Below are 22,767 nucleotides of genomic sequence, written 5' to 3' on the forward strand. Positions count from 1 at the left end.
ACTAAAGTTTTTTGTTACTACAGTTTGTTGGTTTTAGCCTGCATTGTCATAAATAAATAAAAATCGAATAAAATGTTTCTTAAGCTTCTTACGTGATTTGAAGGACAATAAACTATTATTGTTTTACAGTATTAACAAAATCATTTTAGCAGAAGCTACGCCAAGCATGGTAAAACATTGTAAGGGTGCAGTTTGCAGTTTCATTTGTCTTAAAAATAAAGTAATGTGCAATCTCAATTACGAGCAATTAAACCATTTACACATCTTCTCTGCAAATGCTGCATTTCAGACGGATATCGGACTGTGATTTTAACAGACATTATCATTGCTGAAGTGTAATAACTGGTGTAATAACTGGTACAGTTAACATGAAATGGCATTTGCAGCCCATGTTACTTCTGTAACATGATATTTTGGAGTGAAATGGAATATTTAATGTGGGGGGGGGGAAAGATGACTAGGCTTTTGGAGCCGGATGTGAGGCTACGAGTTAACCATGTTTTCCCCACCCACATGACCTAGATGACATCAGCTGAAAAGAAAGATCGTTTCAGAGGCAGAGCAAGTGCGTTTTGATGATTTTGAGATTAAAAACAAAGCAAACAGGGTCAATTTTGGACGCATTTACATTACATGGTACAAGTGACCCACTTCTGATTATTTTTCTCCCATGTGGCACAGATCGGATATAACCTATGAACGTGTAAGCAGGAAAAAAACTCATGGATTCTGGAATTTTCAGATCGGTTTCAGGCCTAATTCATACGTGGAAATAAATCGGATATGAATCGGATACGCATTATCATTAGGATATGCATTAGCGTATGCCATGTAAGCGGACAGATCGGATATTCCCGTCAATGCGAGTCGTACGTAATTGAAAAAGCGGCAGTGGTGAATGACGTCAATTCAGGTGGACACCAACCATGATCACATGACTCAATGGAGGACGAAGGCTCCACCCAATGTTTGCTGACCTTCAAAGTTGGTGCAGAAAGCAAAAGTTTTTATTATCACTTCATCCAATGCAAATTGTGCCGTTTTTACTTCCTTTTCAGCCTAAGCTTCTCCAGGTCAGTACGTATACCTTGGGTTGTTTCACCAAGTGTAGTGTAAATGCAGATATTGGATATGGGTCACTTTTAAAAGATGTAAGCTGGTCATCAAAACAATAGTCGACAAATCAAAATTTGCAAGACCTTCAGTGTAAATGCGGGCTAAGATTTCATGTTGACTTTAAACAACAGGCCCAAATACATTTCCCCGGGATTTTGAATTTTATTGGCATTATGCAAGACAAGAAGAATAAACATAGCACACAATCATCTCTGCCAATCAGAGAATATCCAAAATCATTATTCCAACAAAAATAGTTTGGTTGTTTTACATACATTTAATAAATGTAAGTAGAGTTTTTTTTTCTCAGGTTTTTTTTGTTTACTGGATTAGTCTTTTGTAACCGAGTTAACCATGCATTTCTTTTAATATCCGATATTGCTGAAGAGGCTTGTGATTAATAGAAACAAATGACAGGAGCATTCAAGTAACTAAAGTCATCTAGGCAGGGTCACAGCTTGAGCAAAGTCACAACTTAAAACAAACAATAACAATAAAATAAAAAAAAAGTGGAGAGGGGAAAATGAAGGTGCAAAAGGCAAATATATATTTTAGGATAAGTACAAATTCCATTTCCAGTCTGAAACACATCAATGAAGATACTTAATCATTTACTATAAAGTTAAGCGAGACAAAACTTAAGAAGAAGAGAAAAGGTGCAGTTGTACTTTACATTACCAGCTTGACCATTAAGCTATTACTAGCAAATCCTATCTAAACTTGGTATATAATAATAATACTGCAATGCAATTAAATTTGCCAAGGCCTTGGATGCAACAAAGTAAAGAGAATTAAACTAGTCTAGTTCCATCATCATCATCATCATCTAAGACTGCTAACCCATTTTGGTAGAAGACATTGCATACGATGTCTTGGCTGCATATTTCTAGGGATCTTTTGCAGTTTGTTCGACCCACACAAATCCAATACTCTGCATGCAATGTGTGGGAATATTAACCATTAAAGGACTTCTTTTCGTCTTCTCGAAGTAATCTAGTAATAAACCAGAAGTTTATGGACTGAGGCCAACTGGGAAGTAATGATGTGAAACTGAATATTAAGAGTCGATTTGCACTCATTCAAGAAGTTCAGAAAAACCTTCCATTTTTACCGAGTTCAGTTCAGAGCGTTTGGCAAGAGATACTCGCTTTATTTTTTTTCTCTTCTTCCTCTTCCCCTCAGTGGGATCCAGTCCAGTTCATTTGACGGGTTGCAAATCATCAAGGAATTTCACATTAGGGAGGAATGTTTTGGTGAGGCGACCTTGAAAGAGACAGAGTGAATGAGAGTGAAGCTTGTTTTTTGGAGGTTTGCCATGATGGCCTTCATTGTGCAAACTGCATATAAGCAAGGTTATGAGAGCCATTATCAATGAAGCAAATTACATCCGGCTTGCATGTCCAAGTTAACAAAGGCATAATCAGTTCTTGTGTTGTTCTGGCACAAATTCAAGCCAGGAAATCGTGTTAATAAAAGGCACTTCCACAATAAGGGCAAGAAGTGTATTTACACTTTTATAAAAAGATACAAATCATGTTGTTGTTTTTTTGCTGATAAGATTAGATAAAATACTTTCTCTAGCATTTTAAACAAATGCATCCTCTCGTAAAATTATCACTTTCACATTCTCGACTTTAAACCATACAACCATGACATTATTACATAACCTTTTGAATTTATATTCAATTATTTTTGAAATATTTTGTAACTATTAACTCATTTTAAATAATTTAAAAAAACATGTATCTGCATCTCACATTTGCATGCAACTCCTGAACAATTTTGCCCCGTTGAACAAAATGAAACATTTCGTAAATCTGCAACATTTTGACAATATTTATGGCAAATAAATAATCATAATTTATCATAATAAATTTACATAAATTGTAGTTTTGACTGTATACATCAAGCTAGTTATTATAAAAATTATAATTTAAATATAAATTCAGCAATTACACTACTAGTGTAATTTTAGGCCTTGCACCAAACACATAATCAGTTCTTGTGTTGTGTCAAATTCAATCAAGCCAAGCCAATTTTTTAATGCATAAATCCGCCTCAGTAAAGGCACATTTCACAAAGACAGACTAAATAAGAAGGGAAATACATATTGTTTTTATTTTTATAAAGTTATTTGAGACCAAGTACATATACATACATACACAGATGTATGTGAGATTTCTCAAACATCAAATGATCATATTTTTTTGTCTATTTCGTCCAGTTCTATTCACATGCAATGTCCCAGAATGTTTTAAATACAAATTCTGGCTGTCATTTCCATGCTTGGTTATTATGCATATTAGGCAATACCTGACCAAATGGGAAGTGTTCCTTCAAGGCAACATTCAACAAATAACATGACAGCCACAGTAATTAGGCTCACCACAAAAACAAACAAAAAATGCAGTCAGCATCAGTTTCAAGTGTCGAATTAAAGTCTTGAGTAACAGCAGCCAAATATTTAACCACATTTTAAAAAAAAAAAAGTCAGATACTACTTCAACCGTAGAAATACAGGATTGCATGATGGTTCATCCCTTTACACCACAACTAAACCAATCTTTAGACTGATATCAAATAGTAGAAAACTCTTGCATTGGAGTCATTTATAAGAGTTTGAGAAACTGTCTTTATTAGGAAGTAGTTATTTTTGCTTTAATTGATTATAGTGAATATAATAAAACCTAATCAATTACACTGTCATTTCTTATCCAATTTTCTGTTATTTGTCCTTGTGGGAAAAAAAAAAAAGTTGGTTCCCATGAGGAAAATGGCTTAAAATCAAACCAAGTAATGTTAAATATTTTTGAAAATGTAAATCTGCAGAAAGTTTTCAATAGGTTTAGGGGTAAGGGTTAGTGTAAGGGGATAGAATATACAGTTTGTACAATATAAAAATCATTAAATCTATGGAAAGTCCCCAGAAAACATGGAAACCCAACGTGTGCGTGTGTTCGTTTAATGACATCCTCACCTCTAGTACAAGAGGAAGAAGCGGGTTCGGAGTGAAGACACCATGCTTTCTGACATGTTACGCACTTTCAGGTAGTTCACGAACCCTCTGAAGAACAGCAGGAGTCCTGGAGTGGATGCAAGACAGGTCATAGGTCAATAGCTAGATGTTCGAAATAGCATGCCTATCTGGTCTTGGCAAACACCACTACTTACATATCCACAAAAAGAATATAAGAGGGCACTGCAAGCATATTAAATTCACACAATACAGGAATCCATTAAAGCCTAATCACAGCAGCAAGTTCACTAATGCAAAGATTATTGTTTGTTAATATTATTACTACTCTGATAAACAAAATGCATTGAAGTCATAATGCATTTAAAACTAAAAAAACAATGTATTTTGAGTTCCACTTTGAATTTAAAGTCATGTTGTCTTGTAGTCAGTGAACCAGCAGATGGCGCTAGAGTACCATAGAAAACATGGCTGGCGAATGAATCTAAACAAACCTCCTCAGGACTTTTATATAGTTACTGTTTAAGGTCTTACCAAGAACGAGGAAAATCCACCAGAGCCAGTACTGCCCGTTGAAGTATCCAGTAAAGTAATCTGAAAACTGAAAAGAAGAATAATACCATTGAGTTTCACGCTGATTGAATTCACACTCATAATACGAACATCTTTGGTTCACAGTCATTTTTGCTTCAAGTTTTCCACTAAACTAATTTAGAGGAATAATTAAGAGACTCACTCTCACAATGAGGATCCATTTGATAAGAGAGAGTCCAAAGCCGCAGATGGCACCATATCGGCCAGCAATGGTGTTGGTCAGACAGAAAGACAAGCAAAACCCAATCCAGTTGAATAGAAAAGCCACTAGATACAGAAACAGAGAGAAAGTGTTGCATTAATGAAGAATGACATCAAATATGTTTATATATATATATATATATATATATATATATATATATATATATTTAGGGCTGTGAAACGATTAATCGCGATTAATCGCATCCAAAATAAAAGTTTTTGTTTACATAATATATGTGTGTGCACTGTGCATAATTATTTTGTATATATAAATATACACACATGCATATATTTAAGAAATAATTGCTTATATGTGACCCTGGATCACAAAACCAGTCACATGTCGCATGTGTATATTTATGGCAATAGGCAACAATACATTGTATGGGTCAAAATTATTGATTTTTCTTTTATGCCAAAAATCATTAGGATATTAAGTAAAGATCATGTTCCATGAAGATATGTAGTAAATTTCCTAACGTAAATATATAAAACATTTATTTTTGTGAGTGAATGCAGCACAATCGCCAACATAAAAGGAGAACTTTAAAGGCGATTTTCTTAATGTTTCGATTTTTTTGCACCCTCAGATTCCAGATTTTCAATAGTTGTAACTCGGCCAAATATTGTCCCATCATAACAAACCATACATCAATGGAAAGCTTATTTACTAAACTTTCAGATGATGTATACATCTCAATTTAAAATAATTGACCCATGTGACTGGTTTTGTGGTCCAGGGTCACATATATACTGTATGTATATATAATTTGTATTATAAATAAATATTTTATATAATAAAAAATAAAAAAATTATATAATAGGCTACATGCATGTGTGTGTATTTATATATACAAAATAAGTATGCACAGTACACACATATATATTATGTAAACACAAACTTTTATTTTGGATGCGATTAATCGCGATTAATCGTTTCACAGCCCTAAATACACACACACACAAGTATCCTAAAGTACCTTAAAAAAACCTTTGTGCACAAATACAGCGATTATTCTGTTTTGATGTGCTGACAATTACAACTTGAAAACTGCTTACATCTATTGCAAAGATGCTGATGCATTGTAATGCAGGCGGACTCCTCCATAATCTCCTGGGTCACGGACTACCTTACAGGCAGACCACAGTGTGTGAGACTGCAGGACTGTGTGTCTGAGCGAGTGGTGAGCAGCATGTGTGCTCCTCAGGGAACTGTCTCTGTTTCTATTCACCCTCTATACCTCAGACTTCAACTACAACCCGAAGTCATGCGACCTCCAGAAGTGTTCAGATGATTTAGCTGTGGTTGGTTGCATTGAGGGGCGGACAAGAGACGGAATATAGAGCTCTGGTCAACAACTTTTGTGAAGTAGTGTGGAGTGAACCATCTACAAATAAATGTAACTAAAACAAAATTATTGGTAATTGATTTTGGAAGGAAAAAAGACCATCCCTCACCTATTTCTATATATTCACGGCAGAGACGTTGAAATAGTGGACTCCTATCGGTATATGGGGATCCACATAGATGACAGACTTGACTGGACAAAAAACACCGGGACGATCTATAAAAAAGGCCAGAGCAGACTCTATTCTTGAGGAGACTCGGGTCCTTCAATGTGTGTAAGATGCGGTTACACTTTATTTTAAGGTGTCATTGTTACAGTGTAATTATATATTTAAGTACTGAGTAATATTAAGCAACTACATGTACTTACTATAGGGTTAGGTTAGGATTAGGATTTGGTTGAGGGGTTAGTTGCATGTAATTTTGCATAATTTACTGTTATTACTATGGTAAGTACATGTAACATATGTAACAAGGACACTGTAAAATAAAGTGTTACCCAAGTTCTATCAGCCTGTCGTCGCTAGTGCCCTGTTTTACGCCGTAGTGTTGCTGGAGCACCGGGATTAAAGCTGGAGATACCAAAAGGCTGAATAAGCTTATTAAGAAGACGGGCTTTGTCATTGGAGTGGATCTGGACATGTTTGAGGTTGTTACAGAGAGGAGAATAATGTCCAAGCTGTTGACCGTCACAAACAATAGCTCACACCCCCCTCCATGACATGCTTACTGGAATGAGAAGTACATTCAGCAACCGATTGATCCAGCCACGGTGAACGCTACAGGAGGTCATTTATGCCTGTGAGACTTTACAACTCATCTATCCCGTGCCGAGGTCTCATTAACCATTCAATCTAGGAATTAGGTCACTACACCCATCGTATAGCTGTGCTTAATGCAGTTCATTATCAGACATAAAAATATTCATTACTGCTTTTATTGTTTGACCGGTTTTTATTGAAATTTTACTCTATTTTGTCCTTCTTAAACTTCAACAAGACAATGGCAATTTGTTTATTTATTATATGTGTATAGTATATTTTGTGTGTAGCCTACTGTGGGTACTTTAGGGTACGTAGGGGTGGTGGTGGCGCAGTGGATAAGACACATGCCTTTGGTGTGAGAGACCCGGGTTCGAATCCACTGTGAGACACCAATGTGTCCCTGAGCAAGACACTTAACCCCTAGTTGCTCCAGAGGCGTGCGACCTCTGACATATATAGCAATTGTAAGTCGCTCTGGATAAAAGCGTCAGCTAAATGAATAAATGTAAATGTAAATGTAAATGTACTTTACTATCTTCATGTATTGCTGCTAATGCACTTTAATTTCCCAACTGGGATCAATAAAGTACTACTACTACTACTACTACTACTAATGAAAGAGTGACTAATCATTCATTAAACATGACTGGACTGTGATGACTGCACTGCTGATCATCATGCTTTACTGCGGTTGGAATAACGTGACGTGCAATACATCACAACACCACCAGGTGGCGCACAGAGAGCACTAATGGAGGAGGTCAACACGCAAACACGTCTGAAATCACGTTACTCTCCTGAGAAGGCCATTGTTTTTAAGTTATTACTTTGCGAGCTCTAACAAAGTATGTTCTGTATAGTATGTAGTATTAATGTAATCTGGATGTACTAAATCCACCATGTTGTCACTGTCATGTGACCTACCAGCATCAGTTAAGTCACTTCACTGTCATTCACAAATCCTCTCCCGTGGCCTCATGGGAAAGTAAAGTGTCCATCATATGCACACTTCAGAATCTCACCGGAAGTAGTTAACATAAAAATGTGGCTTTTTATGTTACACACTGTATAGTAGGGACATATGTAATTTTGGATGCAGCCACTGTGTTCTTAATTATGCTTATCTAATATCTAATATATATCTGCATATTTTTAACAACAAAAAAAAAGTATGTGAAACAGTATGCATTATAAAATGATAAATGCTTTAAACATGTCATATGCTAAAAGGTTGACAAAACCTTATTAAATTGCATGTTTGATTCAGTCCAGTCCTCATGTTGCAAATAAATACACGAATGATTAATGCTATTCCAAACATGAACGTGTGTCGTGTGTGTACCGTAAACAGTCTGCATGACTTGACTTACTAAAGAAGGCCAGCATAAAGATTCCATCATTTCCCACCCTCAGCTGATCAGCGTCACTGAAGTCATCCCGAACCGGAAAATCCTCATCCTTTTTTAAGTAGATGGATAAAGAGAAACATTGACGAGTGTTTTACAAGCATATTAGAAGGCAAAACTGGTTCAGAAATCACCATGGATGTAATGTGACAGCAATGTTTACATAACTGGACCAAACCTTGATAAACAAAAAAATATATGTAGATGTTAGCCAATCACATCAGAGTACATTTACATATAGAAGCAAATACAGTGTTTGAGTAAGGGTCAGGGAGAAGGTGGAAAATACTTATGAAGGACTAAATAAATCCTGTCTTAATGCATGGAAACCTTTATATATTGCAATTTTCTCCAAAAAGTCATTTTAATAAACAACATGGGCAACAACATGGTGACGTAACTCCTAATTCCGTAGCTTTTTCAAAGCTTGACTACTTTCCTTTCAGCAAACACTTTCATCCAAAAACACTTCAAGTGCACTAGCAGCAGGGACCTTCAGTGCAACTTTAAGGTTAGCACTTTCTGGAAATCCTTTTTGTCTTTCTTTTTTTTTTTTTGCTTTTAGAGAAGTAGTTCACCAGAAAATAAAATATCTGTCTTCTACTCAACTGAATATGACCACAAAAAAATTGGTTGTTGTTTTGTATAATTGTCTCTGCTCTCAAGCACCATAAACATCATGAATGGTGCCACACTTATGGTGCCTTTAGACACGTTGCATCGCTTCATCAAATCGATGACATCATTTGAGGCTAACATCAAAATTAATGAGGCATCTAAAAAAACAAAAAAAACAATCAGCAAATGACATTCGCCATCGCATTTCTTCGAAACACAGCACTAAAGACGTATCTGACTGCAGGACTACTTGGTGTTTTTATGATACTTTTTTTGGATTGTATAAATCACTCTTGTACAGCATTAACATTCTTCACAACGTTTCTATTTGTGTTCCACGGGGTTTGGAATGAAACTAGAGTGAGTAAATTGGCAAAATGTTCATTTTTGTGTGAACTACTCCTTTATGATCCAGCCTACGCCTCTGGTAGCGGCCAGCCCAGCTCCACATTGCTACCGCAGCTCAAAACTGTAGCGGTTGTGTAACAAGCAAAAAGTCTTGAATAATGCTCTAATTCATTCTTTGTTTCTCTAGTGATTTCACGGGTGCGCACTTTCTCTCTCATGTCCTCATTTTGCAATTACAACATAATAATAATGAATGTTCCTTGAGCACCAAGTCAGGATATTAGAATGATTTCTTAAGAATCATAACATTATAAATGTCTTTATACTGTCAATTTTGATCAATTCGATGCATCTTTGCCAAATAAAAGTGTCACTTTTTTTCAAAAAAGATCTTACTGATTCCAAACTTTTGAATGATAGAGCATGTATACATTTTAAATGTTCAGTGCTGCATAACTGTTTTATTATTTTATATAGTAAGTAGTAAATTAGGACTTCATTTAAACGAACGCTGTGTGGAAGTCAAAAAAAAAAAAAAAAAAAAAAAAAGGAAGTTGGTTCTGAGAAAAGCAAATTTATTTGCAGATGTCAGTCGGTTTGACATTCAGTTATCTAATGCAATGACATTCTTAAGACTGCCCAAATAATACTTTTTGGGGCCACTTTACATAACACTTCTTGATCTGAGCTCAGAGAAATCAGAGTATCTGAGGGATTCTCTATTTAGGTCATGGTTTATATGGCACACCACATCCTCAAAAAAGGTTCTCCTTATGTTACAGCTAAAAGCAAATCAGACACCATTTTAAAATAAAAATCTAGACAAGCCCCATTTCATTTTGGTCATCATCAAATCATACCAGCATTACTACAGCAATCTTCCTTCCTTTGAGGGACTGTTTTGGACTTTACCGAAGACGCAGTGGAAAGTTGTGCGAATCGAGGACTTGGAAGTTTCTTTCTGCAGAACATGTGGGCGCCACAGATGAGATACTCACTCGTGGAATGACCTCCACCGCCGAGACAGCCATGGCTGCTGCTTTAGCCTTCTCCGCCTCATCGTAAGTGGGCAGAGACGTGGCGACGCTGTATGGTGGAGGAACGGGAAATTCCCCTGGATATGTGCTCTCTGGAAAACAAGAAAAAAACAACACAGGTCAGGTCATCCGTCACACATTTCTAGGTATGAGTATTCCGAGGGAGCAGTATTTCAAGGGAGCGATGTCTTGATATCGCTTAGTCAAAAATCACTATTACTATTGCTCATACTTAGAAACCCATAACACACAGAGATGCAAGCGAGCTCTGCAGTGATCAGACTTAGAAGTTTCTCCTTGTGGATGATAAAACAACTGAGACTTATGCTGAGAATTTCATCAGAATATCTTCAAAACCTGGAGGCTCTTTATACTTAGGAAAATCACTAGTCACCTAGCAACCATCGAGGAAACCTTAGCAACCGCACAGCGTGGTTAAGTTTAAAAATCTCCCAATGTGAGAGATTTTTTTAATGTTTTTGAAAGAAGTGTCTTAATCTCACCAAGGCTGCATTTATTTGATCAAAAATACAGTAAAAACAGCAATCCTGTGAAATATTATTACAATTTAAAATAACCTTTTTTTATTTTTTATATATCTGTCAAATGTAATTTATTCCTGTGATGCAAAGTGAAGTTAGTTTAGTTTTTCAGTGTCACATGATCCTTCAGAAATCATTCTAATACGCTGATGTTTGTGTAAACTTAGATACATTTATTAGATTTAGATTTAGACTACACTTAGATTAATTATTTTCAGGATTCTTTGATCAATAGCTGCTTTAATGTATATGTAATGAGTGATTATTATAATCAAGGTATTAATCATTATTTTTCCTTCTAAATATAACGAGTTGAATGACTTCTCTAAGCTTGTGAGATTTTACTTTGTTATAGAAGTTACCAGTGTGATCACTGAAATGTTCTCTTCATGTATTCTCCAATGTCTGTATTTGATATCTGAGTGCAGTAACAGTGCTTGCTCATTCCCGACTTCCAGAAATGAAATATGGAAAGATGTTTTGTTTGAGAAAGGTCTTCAACATGTGTCAATACATACATCTGTTTCTCTAGGGTACTCTGACAGCAATGGCCACAGGGGTCATTGAAGTCTATAGTTTAAGGGACCATTTCTTTGTTAAAGCCTTACTTTCCAGTTAGACTAAAGCAGGGTTCCTCAAACTCGGTCCTGGAGGGCCACTGTCCTGCACAGTTTAGCTCCAACCCTGATCAAACACACCTAGCTGTGAGTTTCTAGTGATCCTGAAGACATTGATTAGCTTGCTCAGGTGTGTTTGATTAGTGTTAGAGCTAAACTCTGCAGGACAGCGGCCCTCCAGGACCGAGTTTGAGGAACCCTGGACTAAAGTGTAGCTCTCCTTGAGAGAAAGAACGCATTATCTTGATGTTTTGAGAAGACTCTCCTGTTTATAGTTAGAGCCTGGCCAAATCCAACCTTGAGGAAGCTGTGTGTCGGTGTGTGTGTTAGTCTTCGTGGTTACAGGTTAAGGAATCACTGGCATTATTGGAGATTGACTGAGTTGTTGTTCGGGACATGTTGGCGCCCAGCAACCCAAATCTGCGACCTGGAAGGTCACGACGTGCCTGACTTCAGGGTCCGAGTGTCAGCCGCATAATCGTTGGAGATATGCTTCAGTCTATCTGTATATGTGTGGAAAATTACTATGTTTATCTATTTCTTAGCCAATGAGAATCATTTAACCTGAAGCAAGGACGTAGCTTAGACCTTGGTGTAGGGTGTAACTGATGTGATCTTTGTAACTGTAAACGGGGCGGCCTACGAACTCCTGTGTGAGTCTTGAAGCTGAACTTCTGCTGATGAAACTGCAAACTATCTTCAGTAAAACTTTTCTTCAATTTATTATAATTCTGACTCCGGGTCTTCTTTCAAACATCTGGTCCTTGGGTCCTAAACTGTTACCCCCTAACAATAGAAAGTTCAAGAGAACAGCATTTGTTTAAAATAGAAATCTTTTGAAACACTATAAATGTCTTTACTTGATCCATTTAACGCATCCAAAAAAGTATTAATAAAAACAACAACATTTGACCCCAAATTTTTTAACAGTAGTGTACGTTAAAATGTGTCTAAACTGTAACCAACAACAATGACACTGTGATTGGTCTTCTATTTCAATGTTTACACTGCAAAGGTGCCCAGAATCCACATTGTGTTTAGTTTTCATTCGCTGTGTCATAACAATGGCAATTGATGTATCATTTCATTAATGCATATTGAAAATATTTCTATTCTATTGTCGTCATGCGTACACTATAAACCTTGTCTAGAATTGCTAATCAAGTAGATTCCTGCTTCCCTTCCTCGCTCTGGAAATAATCATGTGTCTGTACCTGGTGCAGCCGTTGCTCCGAGCGCCACACTAGTATACGGAGGAGGCGGAGCATCCGTATCCACCGCGGGGTTGCTGATGCCTAACTCAGCGGCAGCGGCCTGGGACGATGTGGACGGCTCGCCTCCGGCAGCCCCTTCAGAGGAGTCGTCCTCATTGTGCAACTGGGGAAGGAAAGAAACAAATGTTCAGACTGAAGAAACGTCACTTAAATGTTAAGTTAAAAATGTATTGATTGGAATTGGTTGGATGGTTGTGGTTTGCTATTGGTCGAGCTCATGTGACTGACAGGTTGTCCCGCCCTCACACCATGAAATCAAAATGGACAATTTCAATTGTTTAATGGAACTTTGCAGTGTTTATTTTAAATTATTTATCAGTGTACATCATTATTACAAAATTCCTTTGGCCAGAAGAAACGTGTATAAAACATATTTTGTCCCAATGGCAGCGATTATGTTAAATCGTACAATTTTCTAAAGTGATACAACAGGGGCCGGTTTCACAAAGCTATTTTAGACCGGTCTATAGTGTTAGACAAGTCTAAAATTTGCTCATAGACAAGTCTAATGCAAGTTAGACTGTTTCACAAAAATAAAGACTGACTTAATTTAGACCAAAAAATTAGACACCTTACCCCCAGGCTAACTTAGGTCTAAGACTCTGTTACCTTGGCAACCAGCAGTAACAATCAGTTACATTACAAACAGCCAAAAGAAAAGGGAAAATGGCTTATAATTTAAACATTTATTCTTGTTACTACATTCTCCGCTAAATTTCCTAAGTAAAATGTCCTTGTAACTGTTATACTCCTCCAACAAACACATATTTTCCGCTGGGGTAAACTGCACTGAGCGGTTGAAAGCGCCTACTCGATCCGCCATGTTTTTTGTTTTGAAAAGTCTCTTAATTTACCCAGAATGCATTGCAGTGTAGTCCTACTTAAGATAGTCAAGAGTCTTAAGTGCTTTGTGCAACGATCTGATTTAGATGTCTATCTGAAGTCTGACTATCTAAGCCATAGTCAAAGTCTATCTTTGTGAAACTGGCCCCATATTGGCTGGCATTATAGCATGTTTTTAAATTTTTTTGAATGATTGGAACAGTGTTTAATTGTATAATTTAGTTAATTCTGTGTTTGTGTTGTTAATGTGTTGTCAAAGACAAATTTTCACTCTGTGACAAACAGAATGGACAATAAAGTTCAACTCAATAAAAAAAATGTATTCATGTGCCTTTCTTTGAAAAAAATGACCTGTTTACTAGCGTGAGGGCGGGGCAACCTGTCACTCACATGAGCTCGACCAATGGCAAACCACAACCATCCAATCAATCCCCACCATACATTGTTCTCGTTCGAGAAGCCGTTTCACTCAGATATAAGTCACAATAGAGAAGAAAAGACTATCGCAACTTCTGTTTCATACCGACTTTAAGACAGATCTGACAAGGTCTTGTTAGGTGCGTTAGGTGAATTGACACCATGATGTACTCAACGAAGGGAGTATATCATCTAACACTGCAAGGAACACGTCAACAACTTGGACTCTAGGGACGCATAACCTTCCTGCCCTCGCCCTACAATCAACAAAACAATCTGTAAAGCTAAACTCCAAGAAAAAGGTGTTGAAACAAATTAAACATTTAGTGTCCAAAAGGAGCCTTACTTCTTAATATGCATGAAGTAACCTGAAAATGTCTTCCAGGCATTGAGGACTAATGGTAATTCGACAGTTCAAGATTGCAGGGGACGTATTTGGCACATCAGAGTGCAGTAGGATGCACAGTTGCCTGCCAACAAAGTTAGCAAACAGCGAGATTCACACAGTAACAGGAGATAGACGGTAATGCAAACCACGAGACTGAGGCACAAGGTTGTTCCTTCAACTGCACCTGTTTGAAGCGTCGTTGAGAAGTAACCGTCCAAACAGATACGAGGGATTCGACCTGGTGAAATTAGTCTGTTTCGCATACGTGGCAGTTATTCAGTGACTTACATTGACAATCCTCTTAGTAGGGTTGTCACAATAGGGTAACTCCGTGTCAACTCAACCGGAGGCACCGGCTCAAATGTTTCATTTTGAAAGATTTTTTTCTGAAGAAAGACAAACATGAATAGGAAATGAAAGCCAAAATATGAAATGCCATGGGTAAATATTTACGGAGTAAGGGGGGGGGGGGGGGGGTCAAAATAAAATGTAAAACCAAATTACAGAGTGAAAATGACTTAAGAAAGATGGCAGCATCATTATTTTATTTTTACTCACAGATTGGTAGGTCTCTTTAGTAAATTATGATCTCTTTAGCAATCCTTGTTGCATAATATACCAATGATGACAGTTTCCCCCCTCCCCCCCCCCATGTTTTTAACAATCTTTTCTTTTGGTACCTTGTTTTTAAGGCCCTATATGGTTCAATCCCAGAGATATTGGGATCTCAATGTGGCTAAACTGTTCAATTGTATACATTTTCAGGGAGCCACTATCCATATGCAGGGTATTGAAATCGCTTTTGAATACAAGATTGTTTTAGATTTTAAAATTTGCGATCACGCGTATTCTGAGTATGGGAGAGGCGGTACTGACCACACATTTTACAAGATAAGATATTTTGTCAATGACGCTCAGGATCAGTTTTGCACCAAGTTCACATGAGAATGATTACACCATGAAGCCACATCAAGGACAGAACGGACCAATGGGGAATCAGGCTTTCTCACTCTACAATGAGGACAACCAAAAAGACAAACTGAACTGCCATTACATAAACACAACAACTGGCCAGGGACAAAGAAAGCATCTCAAGTGGTTTACAATGGGCTGTAAAGAACTATCAGACTGGAGATAAATAGTAGGCTATACATCTTATCTGTGTTATGACTAAGACTGCACAGAATCAGTGAATTCTCTATGTGAATTCACAATTCGCGAAAACTCTAAAAAGCGTTGATTTGGTGTCGTTTGAGTCCCTCAGCTGAAATATCTTGACCAACTGATTAAATATGTCACTTTTCTTTATATAATAAAGAAGCAAGTAACATACAAAAAAACTAAAGGGCATATCCTCGTGCAATAAATGGCAATAATTTAAAGATGACGTGTTTTTTTTTTTCATGTTCATCTTTCTTTAGTGTGTAATGTCGCTGTTTGAGCGTGAAAAAAGTCTGCAAAGTTGCAGACACAAAGTCCCTCTAAAAGGGAGTTATTCTCTATATCAGTGTCACTGTTTCTGAACTCCTGAAACGCCTCCATTGTAGTCTCGAGTTTTCTTCTAGGAACACGTCACGCTATTCCTCATTTAAATAATTCCCACCCAATGCAAAAAAGGGATGATGCCTGGTTGAGTTGTTTCAGTAGTGTGTAGAAAGATGTGGTTATGATAAGGGGGCGAACATTTCTGACACACGCATTAAGCAGTTGACCAATCATATAACACACTGATCCAGCCGACCAATCAGAGCGCATTGCACGTTTTCAGAAAGAGGAGCTTCATAGAGACAGGAACTAAACAGAGTGTTACTGACAGACTGAAAAGAGAGGTGCAGCAAAAATGCAAAAAAAAAACCACATCAAAACTGGCTTTTTGCATAACTGTTGAACAAAAATTAAGCCTAATAAAAAAATTGCACAGTTGCATAATTGCAATTCTACAGTGTGCTGAGTCTGACTAATGACGAGTTCAAAGAGAAAGTGGGAGAAAGTGATATCATGGTACAAGTATAATAAAATGGATAAGAATTAAGAAGAATTAAAGCAGCAAAGGCTGAGCTATGAAACATTGCAGGAAGCGACTTCTGAGAATGGTTCGTGTGGTACAACCACAACCACCTAAATATCTATGTACCTTAAAATGGAAAGACCAGCAACGCCTATTTCTTGACACATCTAAGAAGTGATATTATAACATTTGGTTGCTATAGCAACATTCTAGCATGCAGCAAGATAAAAAATAAAAAAATTGTGTACTTTTTTTCCCTTTCCTAGAAATGATGAAAAGACTTTGAAAACATACAGAGGCCTGCTGGATGAATTACTCAAGACTCCAGGAATTGAGTTTCATTTGCTGTGGTGTGCTCTTCTCTGAAAATTAAAATATATCAGAAAGCTCTCCTTGTTATAAACCAAGCCTTGAGAACAGAAAATAACATGGTTTTTGATGAAGCATAAAATAACATTAAGTGAAGACTACAATATTTTAGCCTTAGTCCCTGTTAAATAAGTGTATACCAAGAACCAGATTTTTACTCTCAATTATCAAATCCAAAGTCTAAAATCTGTGTGTTCTGTACACAACAACTCTGTACATGTTTAACTAGAAGCTGTCCTTGTTTTTTGTGATACACAAAGTACTATAATCCCCAAAAAACATGTTTTTTGTAAGGTGCATATCTTCATAATGTTTGTATTGTAGGTTTATAAAAGATATTATTTTCTGGGACACTTCACATAACCCTTTCCAGCTGAGCAGTGAGTCACCAGATTTCCATAATAAACAATAGGCTCTGGATCCAGATTACAGGGTCAGTTCTCTATTGTTCAGGGAGGGAAAACACACACAAACTTGTGATTATAATGCACTTGGTGCTCTTTATGATTGAGTAGAAGGTTGTAATTCTTTGAAAACCAAGTGAACTGTCAACCAAAAGGACATTACATTTTGCACCCAATGCCTCAAAATGCATTTCCACGTCCCAAACACAGCCACGACCCCTCAAAATGCATTGGAAACGCACCAAAATGCGTTTAGATATCCCAAACACACCTATGATGTGTCAAAATGCCTTTGAACACACCCAAGCACACCTATGACAACACATTAACATCATTAAATGCTTTAAAACACCTATGATGCGTTCAAAGTTCAAACATGCCACTATGATGCCTCAAAGTGCATTAGAATAATCTAACGGCTCAAAGTGCATATAAAACATTCTGAGTCATTAAAATTTTCCAAGTGGGCCTGTGACGCCTCAATTTGTAAGAACAATTTAAATGTGCCTACGATGCCTCAGCATGAATTTGAGGGCCCCAAAACAAAACCTAATTACCAATATAGACTAAAAGGTGCTTATGTGGCTTTAAATTGCAAGCTAACCTGTGACAACTCAAATTGTATGATTGAATAGATTAGGTCCAAACATTCTTAACCATAAACAACAGCATTACTGGACTAACCAGTGGATTAATTTCATTGCACAGCATCTCAAATGTTGGTTTAGTTATTCTGAGTGAGATGAATGAGCCAAACTAAAGTCATTAAAATGGTTGGGTATAATGACCTCCCAGAACGGTCTCACATGATTGCGTTCGCGGACACCAGGCATCCGCCTCCAAACGCAAGATAACATGACAACATTTATTGCGTTCCATCAGTTATGATGTATGAAAAAAAGAGTGGCTTCCCCAATTGCAGCAATGCCCATTTTCATTACAAATATTTTGCGCCAAATTCCCTGAAAGTGAATATTTTTTCTCTTGAGTTATTTTAACACATCTTAATGTTCCAAATGCACTTATGTCACCTTAAAACTTCCAAGTGCAACTTGTGACAACTCAAACTGCATTGGAACACATTGGAATTGGAATTGCATTGGAATGCAAAGCATGAAAACTAATGTCAAAATGCACCCATGTATGTCGGTGGCGTTTCAAAATGCGTTTGAACGCCCCAAAAGGTTTTGAGTGCACCCGTGACAACTCACATTGAGTTGGAACGCAGCCATGATGCTTCAAAATTGAATGTCAAATGCGCTCAACAAGTCTGTGAGCTTCAAAACGCATTTGAATGAATGCCCCAAAATAATCTATTATGACTCAGTGTGTACTTGAACATTCCCAAACGCACATATGATGCCATAGCATTCTTTTAAACCTTTTTAGAGGGACAAATCAAGTTGTCTCACTATGTTCTGAAATGTCTTACCTGTGACGCCTCAAAATGTGTACAATTTAAGTGTGCAAACGATGACTCAGCATGCATTTGAGGGCCCAAAAACATGCCTATAATGACAAAAATGTGCCTATGTGGCTTTAAATGTTGCAAGTTAACTTGTAACACCTCAAAATGTGTTTGAATGATTAAAAGTGCCACCACAAAACATACAACAGCTAAAAATGGATTTGAACATTCCAAATGCGCTTATGCCGACTTAACAGCTCCAAGAGCACCTGTGACAACTAACTTTGCACCTGTGACAACTAACACACTGGTTGTGTTTCAATCTACCTACTCTTATGCGAATTTTGAAATATGGGTTCTCTGCGTAGAAACACCCAACAAAAGTGGGTGTTTCTAAATGTGTGGGTGTTTTCAAACAGGTGGGTGTTTATAAATCATCCAATGAAAATGATGCCCTTCCCCCGACCCCACCCCTAAACCTTAGCCTGACTGTGATGTGTGCAAATCAGGAGACGCGGTCGAAAACGCCGCTCTGTTTACGGCCTCTATAGCCTCTTCTTGAAACTCATTTACCGAATAAATCCCTCGAAACAAAAAAGTCATGTGACTTTGAATAATGGCAGCGAGTGAGAGCCGAGAAGTATGATTGAATAACACTCCCGTTTTCCCGGGGAGTCTCCCGTATTTCACACCCATCTCCCGCCACCTCCCATTTTGTTATTTCTCACGTGAAACTCCAGAAATTTGATGGCCCAAACCTCGTTATATGAATAATCACATCATTATTCCAAGGTTGTCCAGTTGCCAGATCTTGTGTGAAACGCACCCTACTCACACAATCAACACATCATCCAAATGTCAACCCATTTGTGAGCTCAACCTGGCAACCTACAACCCAGTTGTGCTGTTGATATCTGCACAGGTAATAGATGCGGGAAGCTGAACAAGCATCACTGGTAGAAATGGGAGGAGAAGACTCAGTGGTAAATATTTAACGCAATTAATGCAGCATTCGTTTTTTTTCTGTCATCCTTTGGCTGGCGTTACATTATGATGCGCTTTTATTCATACAAATGATTTTAAACCCTTCAAGCCAAGACAAATTGATCGAGTTCTCTTTTGGCTTGAAGTTGAACGAACACTAACACACGCAAATGCCAAAATGTCCGTTTTGTCGAGGAGTGAGATGAGTCTGAGATCTGCGTGCCTGTCAGCAGCGGCTGGTTTTAAAGGGACAGCAGCCAATTATTAAATATTTGTATATTATTAACAAATATACTGTCTTTTATGTTGTTTCTACATTCATTTGGAGATTAACTGTGAAATTATTACATTATAAACTACATTTAAAAAGTACGTTTTATTAATGGCGATTAATCGTGATTAATCAAAAAAAAAGTGTGATTAATCTAGTTAATTTTTGCAATCGATAAAAACAAATAAAAAAGAAACATGAACAGGCCTGTCTTACTCATGTTTATTTTTATTGAATAGTATGTATTTATTTATGTTAATATCTGCACCAATGATCTGCATAAATGAATAAGTCTTAGGCCTATTCATGTTTCTTTTTTATTTGTTTTTATCGATTGCAAAAATTAACTAGATTAATCACACATTTTTTTCTGATTAATCACGATTAATCACCACTAAAATAAACTTAGCCTGCCTCTGCCATCCAGCACCCCCCATAATATCCCCCAACCCCCCCTCCCCTTCACAAGTCTCCAGTATTTTGGTACCCAAATGTTAACAGGTATGAATATAGATGATGTCCGAACATTCTTAAACATAAACAACAGCATAACGGAACAAACCATTGGACTCATTTCAAAATGCCTTTTAAAATGATTTTTTATTTTTATTTCCATGGTTTAATTACAAATTGCAAAGTGAAACAATGGAACAATATTTTGTGGTTTTGCTACTAGTAACTACGGTTACTAGCCACTGTATCATATATCCAGCTGTGTTAGGAGCCGTTCAAACAGGACGCGTTCTTGAGCCTGCGTTCATTTCGGGCGAGATTATTAAAGTAGTTCAACTTAAAAACGCGTCCTGTCCTCTTCTGTGAACTGCCGAGCACTTTGTCGCGGTGAAGATATGATGATGCGGAAGTCACGTAGGCTATACGATTAAAGGTACACGGATAAAATGACAGTAGCCTAGTAATAATCAGCAGCTCGGACATGTCCGTCTATTGTATAACATGACATATTTGATCGACTTATATAACGATGCGTGATTTAGACTTACCACTTGGTAGCGGCTCGCCGCCTGGTCCATTTTCATATACGACCAGCCCAGCCAGCGGCGAATAAAACCAGTAAATCCTTGATTAATTCAAATTAAAGGCAGTTCCCGATCTTACTTGAGATCATATGGCACGGATCAGTCATACACGGAGACCGTAGTTTTTTCTCCCCATTTACTCGATAGACATGATTTAACGCGAACGGTCATGAGATGCAGTGAGTCCTACAGTGAAGAAACAAAGCGAGTGGGAGGAGATGCCCATGACGCAACCGTGACGTCGCACTGTGAACGTCAAACTGTTTTTATTTATTGGTATACAGAGATATTTGCAAAATAATTACAAGTGCTATAGCCTATTTTCTCACCAGGTATTGTAGGGTGTAGGGTATAGGTTGTAGTAGGGTATAGGCTAGATGTTTATGTAATTCGAGCTCTGTGTGTTTTTGGAAAAACTGGCAGATGTTTACACCTTTTTCCCCTTTATATCTGTCCTTGTAATGTGCATGTCCTTCAAGATGACCTGCCTAAAAAGTTATGTAAACACTGTCGTATATTAATTTCATAATGTTGACGACACCGTTGCATTGACCAATCTCTGTGTATTTATTTCTTATCTGTGAAATTATATTTGAAAGGTCAAAGAGCAGTGCAGTGATCCTGTGGTGTCAACAACTATACCAGATTGCAGTTCTGAAATCAAGCATGCATATCTCCATCTACTGGACAGATAATGCAAAGATTGTGTAGCCTACTGTAAGTTAAATATGACAGGTCAATGGCCCTCATTTATCAAAAGTGCGTACACCAAATTTCCAGCGTACACCTGGCGTACACCCAAAACCACGGTGACTTTGAGATTTATCAATATGGACGTTGGCGTACGGCACGCTCAAATCCTACGCCAGCTCAGGAGGTGGTGTACGCACGTTTTGAGTTAGTGTGGAAATGCGCAGAAAAACAATTCCTAACACCACAAAACGCACTGACAAACTAAAAGATATGATATATTATGACCCACTGTAAAAAAAAACAAAAAAAACAATATAGTAATTATAAACTTCAGTGTTTATTTTTGTGCAACATGGACTTCAATGTTTAATTTGTGTGACTTTACCAAAGCATTTGATTTGTAGGCATATGTATTCCTTCAGTTGCGAGCCTGTGCGGTTTACCTGACGTTTCGCCTGGCTCCGCAGTGCGAGTCTCCGCAGACTGCGCGCGCACCTCCCCAAATATGACGCCCTAGGATGAGAATGCGTTGGTAATACTCTATACTCGACGCGCTCGCCGTCGTACTATTCTTTGAAACGGTGGTTAGGCCCGGCAGGTGCTGTAATGAAAGGCTTTCAATGACCAAAAAATAATTCAGACTGACAAAATAATAAAAATTACCTTCTTCTTTTAAATAATAATAATACAAATAATAATAATAATAATAATGACATTCTTCTTCTAAATAACAATAAGCGTCATTAATAATAAAAACCATAATAATAATAATAAGAATATTACAAATTGTCATGCAATTATTAATGTGAATGAATGGTACTCTACATCACATCATCATCACTATTGTACACCCCAATACATGTGAGGTGATACGAAATTAAATGCTAATTGTTTCTTTGCCGTCTTCCGTGTGTCTATGGCGTAAAATGAGGGCGTGGGGGAAGCGGAGACTTGAATATATAGGGGCGTGTTATTCTAATGACGATCGTTTTCAGCCGCGGCATTTATCAAAGGCAGGTATTGCGTACACCTGGATTTCAAAGGTACGCACAGCTTCATAAATCAGGCGGTGAGAGGAGTGTAAGCATAATCTTACGCCAACATAT

At 37.4% G+C, this 22,767-nt stretch overlaps 1 protein-coding gene and 1 long non-coding RNA gene across 2 annotated transcripts; one reads left to right on the forward strand and one right to left on the reverse strand.

Annotated features, from left to right (window-relative positions):
- Positions 1 to 2,084: 2,084 nt before the first annotated feature.
- On the reverse strand, positions 2,085 to 21,183 carry ndfip2 (Nedd4 family interacting protein 2). The gene is made up of 8 exons (XM_082163947.1): positions 20,933 to 21,183; positions 12,780 to 12,942; positions 10,368 to 10,498; positions 8,368 to 8,455; positions 4,827 to 4,951; positions 4,625 to 4,691; positions 4,094 to 4,199; positions 2,085 to 2,379 (listed from the first exon to the last, which is right to left on the reverse strand). Exons 1-7 carry the CDS (start codon positions 20,966 to 20,968, stop codon positions 4,096 to 4,098), a joined length of 714 nt encoding a protein of 237 aa, XP_082020073.1. The 5' UTR covers positions 20,969 to 21,183; the 3' UTR covers positions 2,085 to 2,379; positions 4,094 to 4,095.
- Positions 10,505 to 12,294, forward strand: LOC309494582. Its single transcript, XR_014204383.1, has 2 exons — positions 10,505 to 11,578; positions 11,781 to 12,294. It is a non-coding gene; the product is annotated as an uncharacterized lncRNA (long non-coding RNA).
- Positions 21,184 to 22,767: the final 1,584 nt, after the last annotated feature.

This window comes from Leuciscus leuciscus (genome assembly GCF_965113295.1).
Source record: "Leuciscus leuciscus genome assembly, chromosome: 3".
NCBI classification, from domain to species: domain Eukaryota; kingdom Metazoa; phylum Chordata; class Actinopteri; order Cypriniformes; family Leuciscidae; genus Leuciscus; species Leuciscus leuciscus.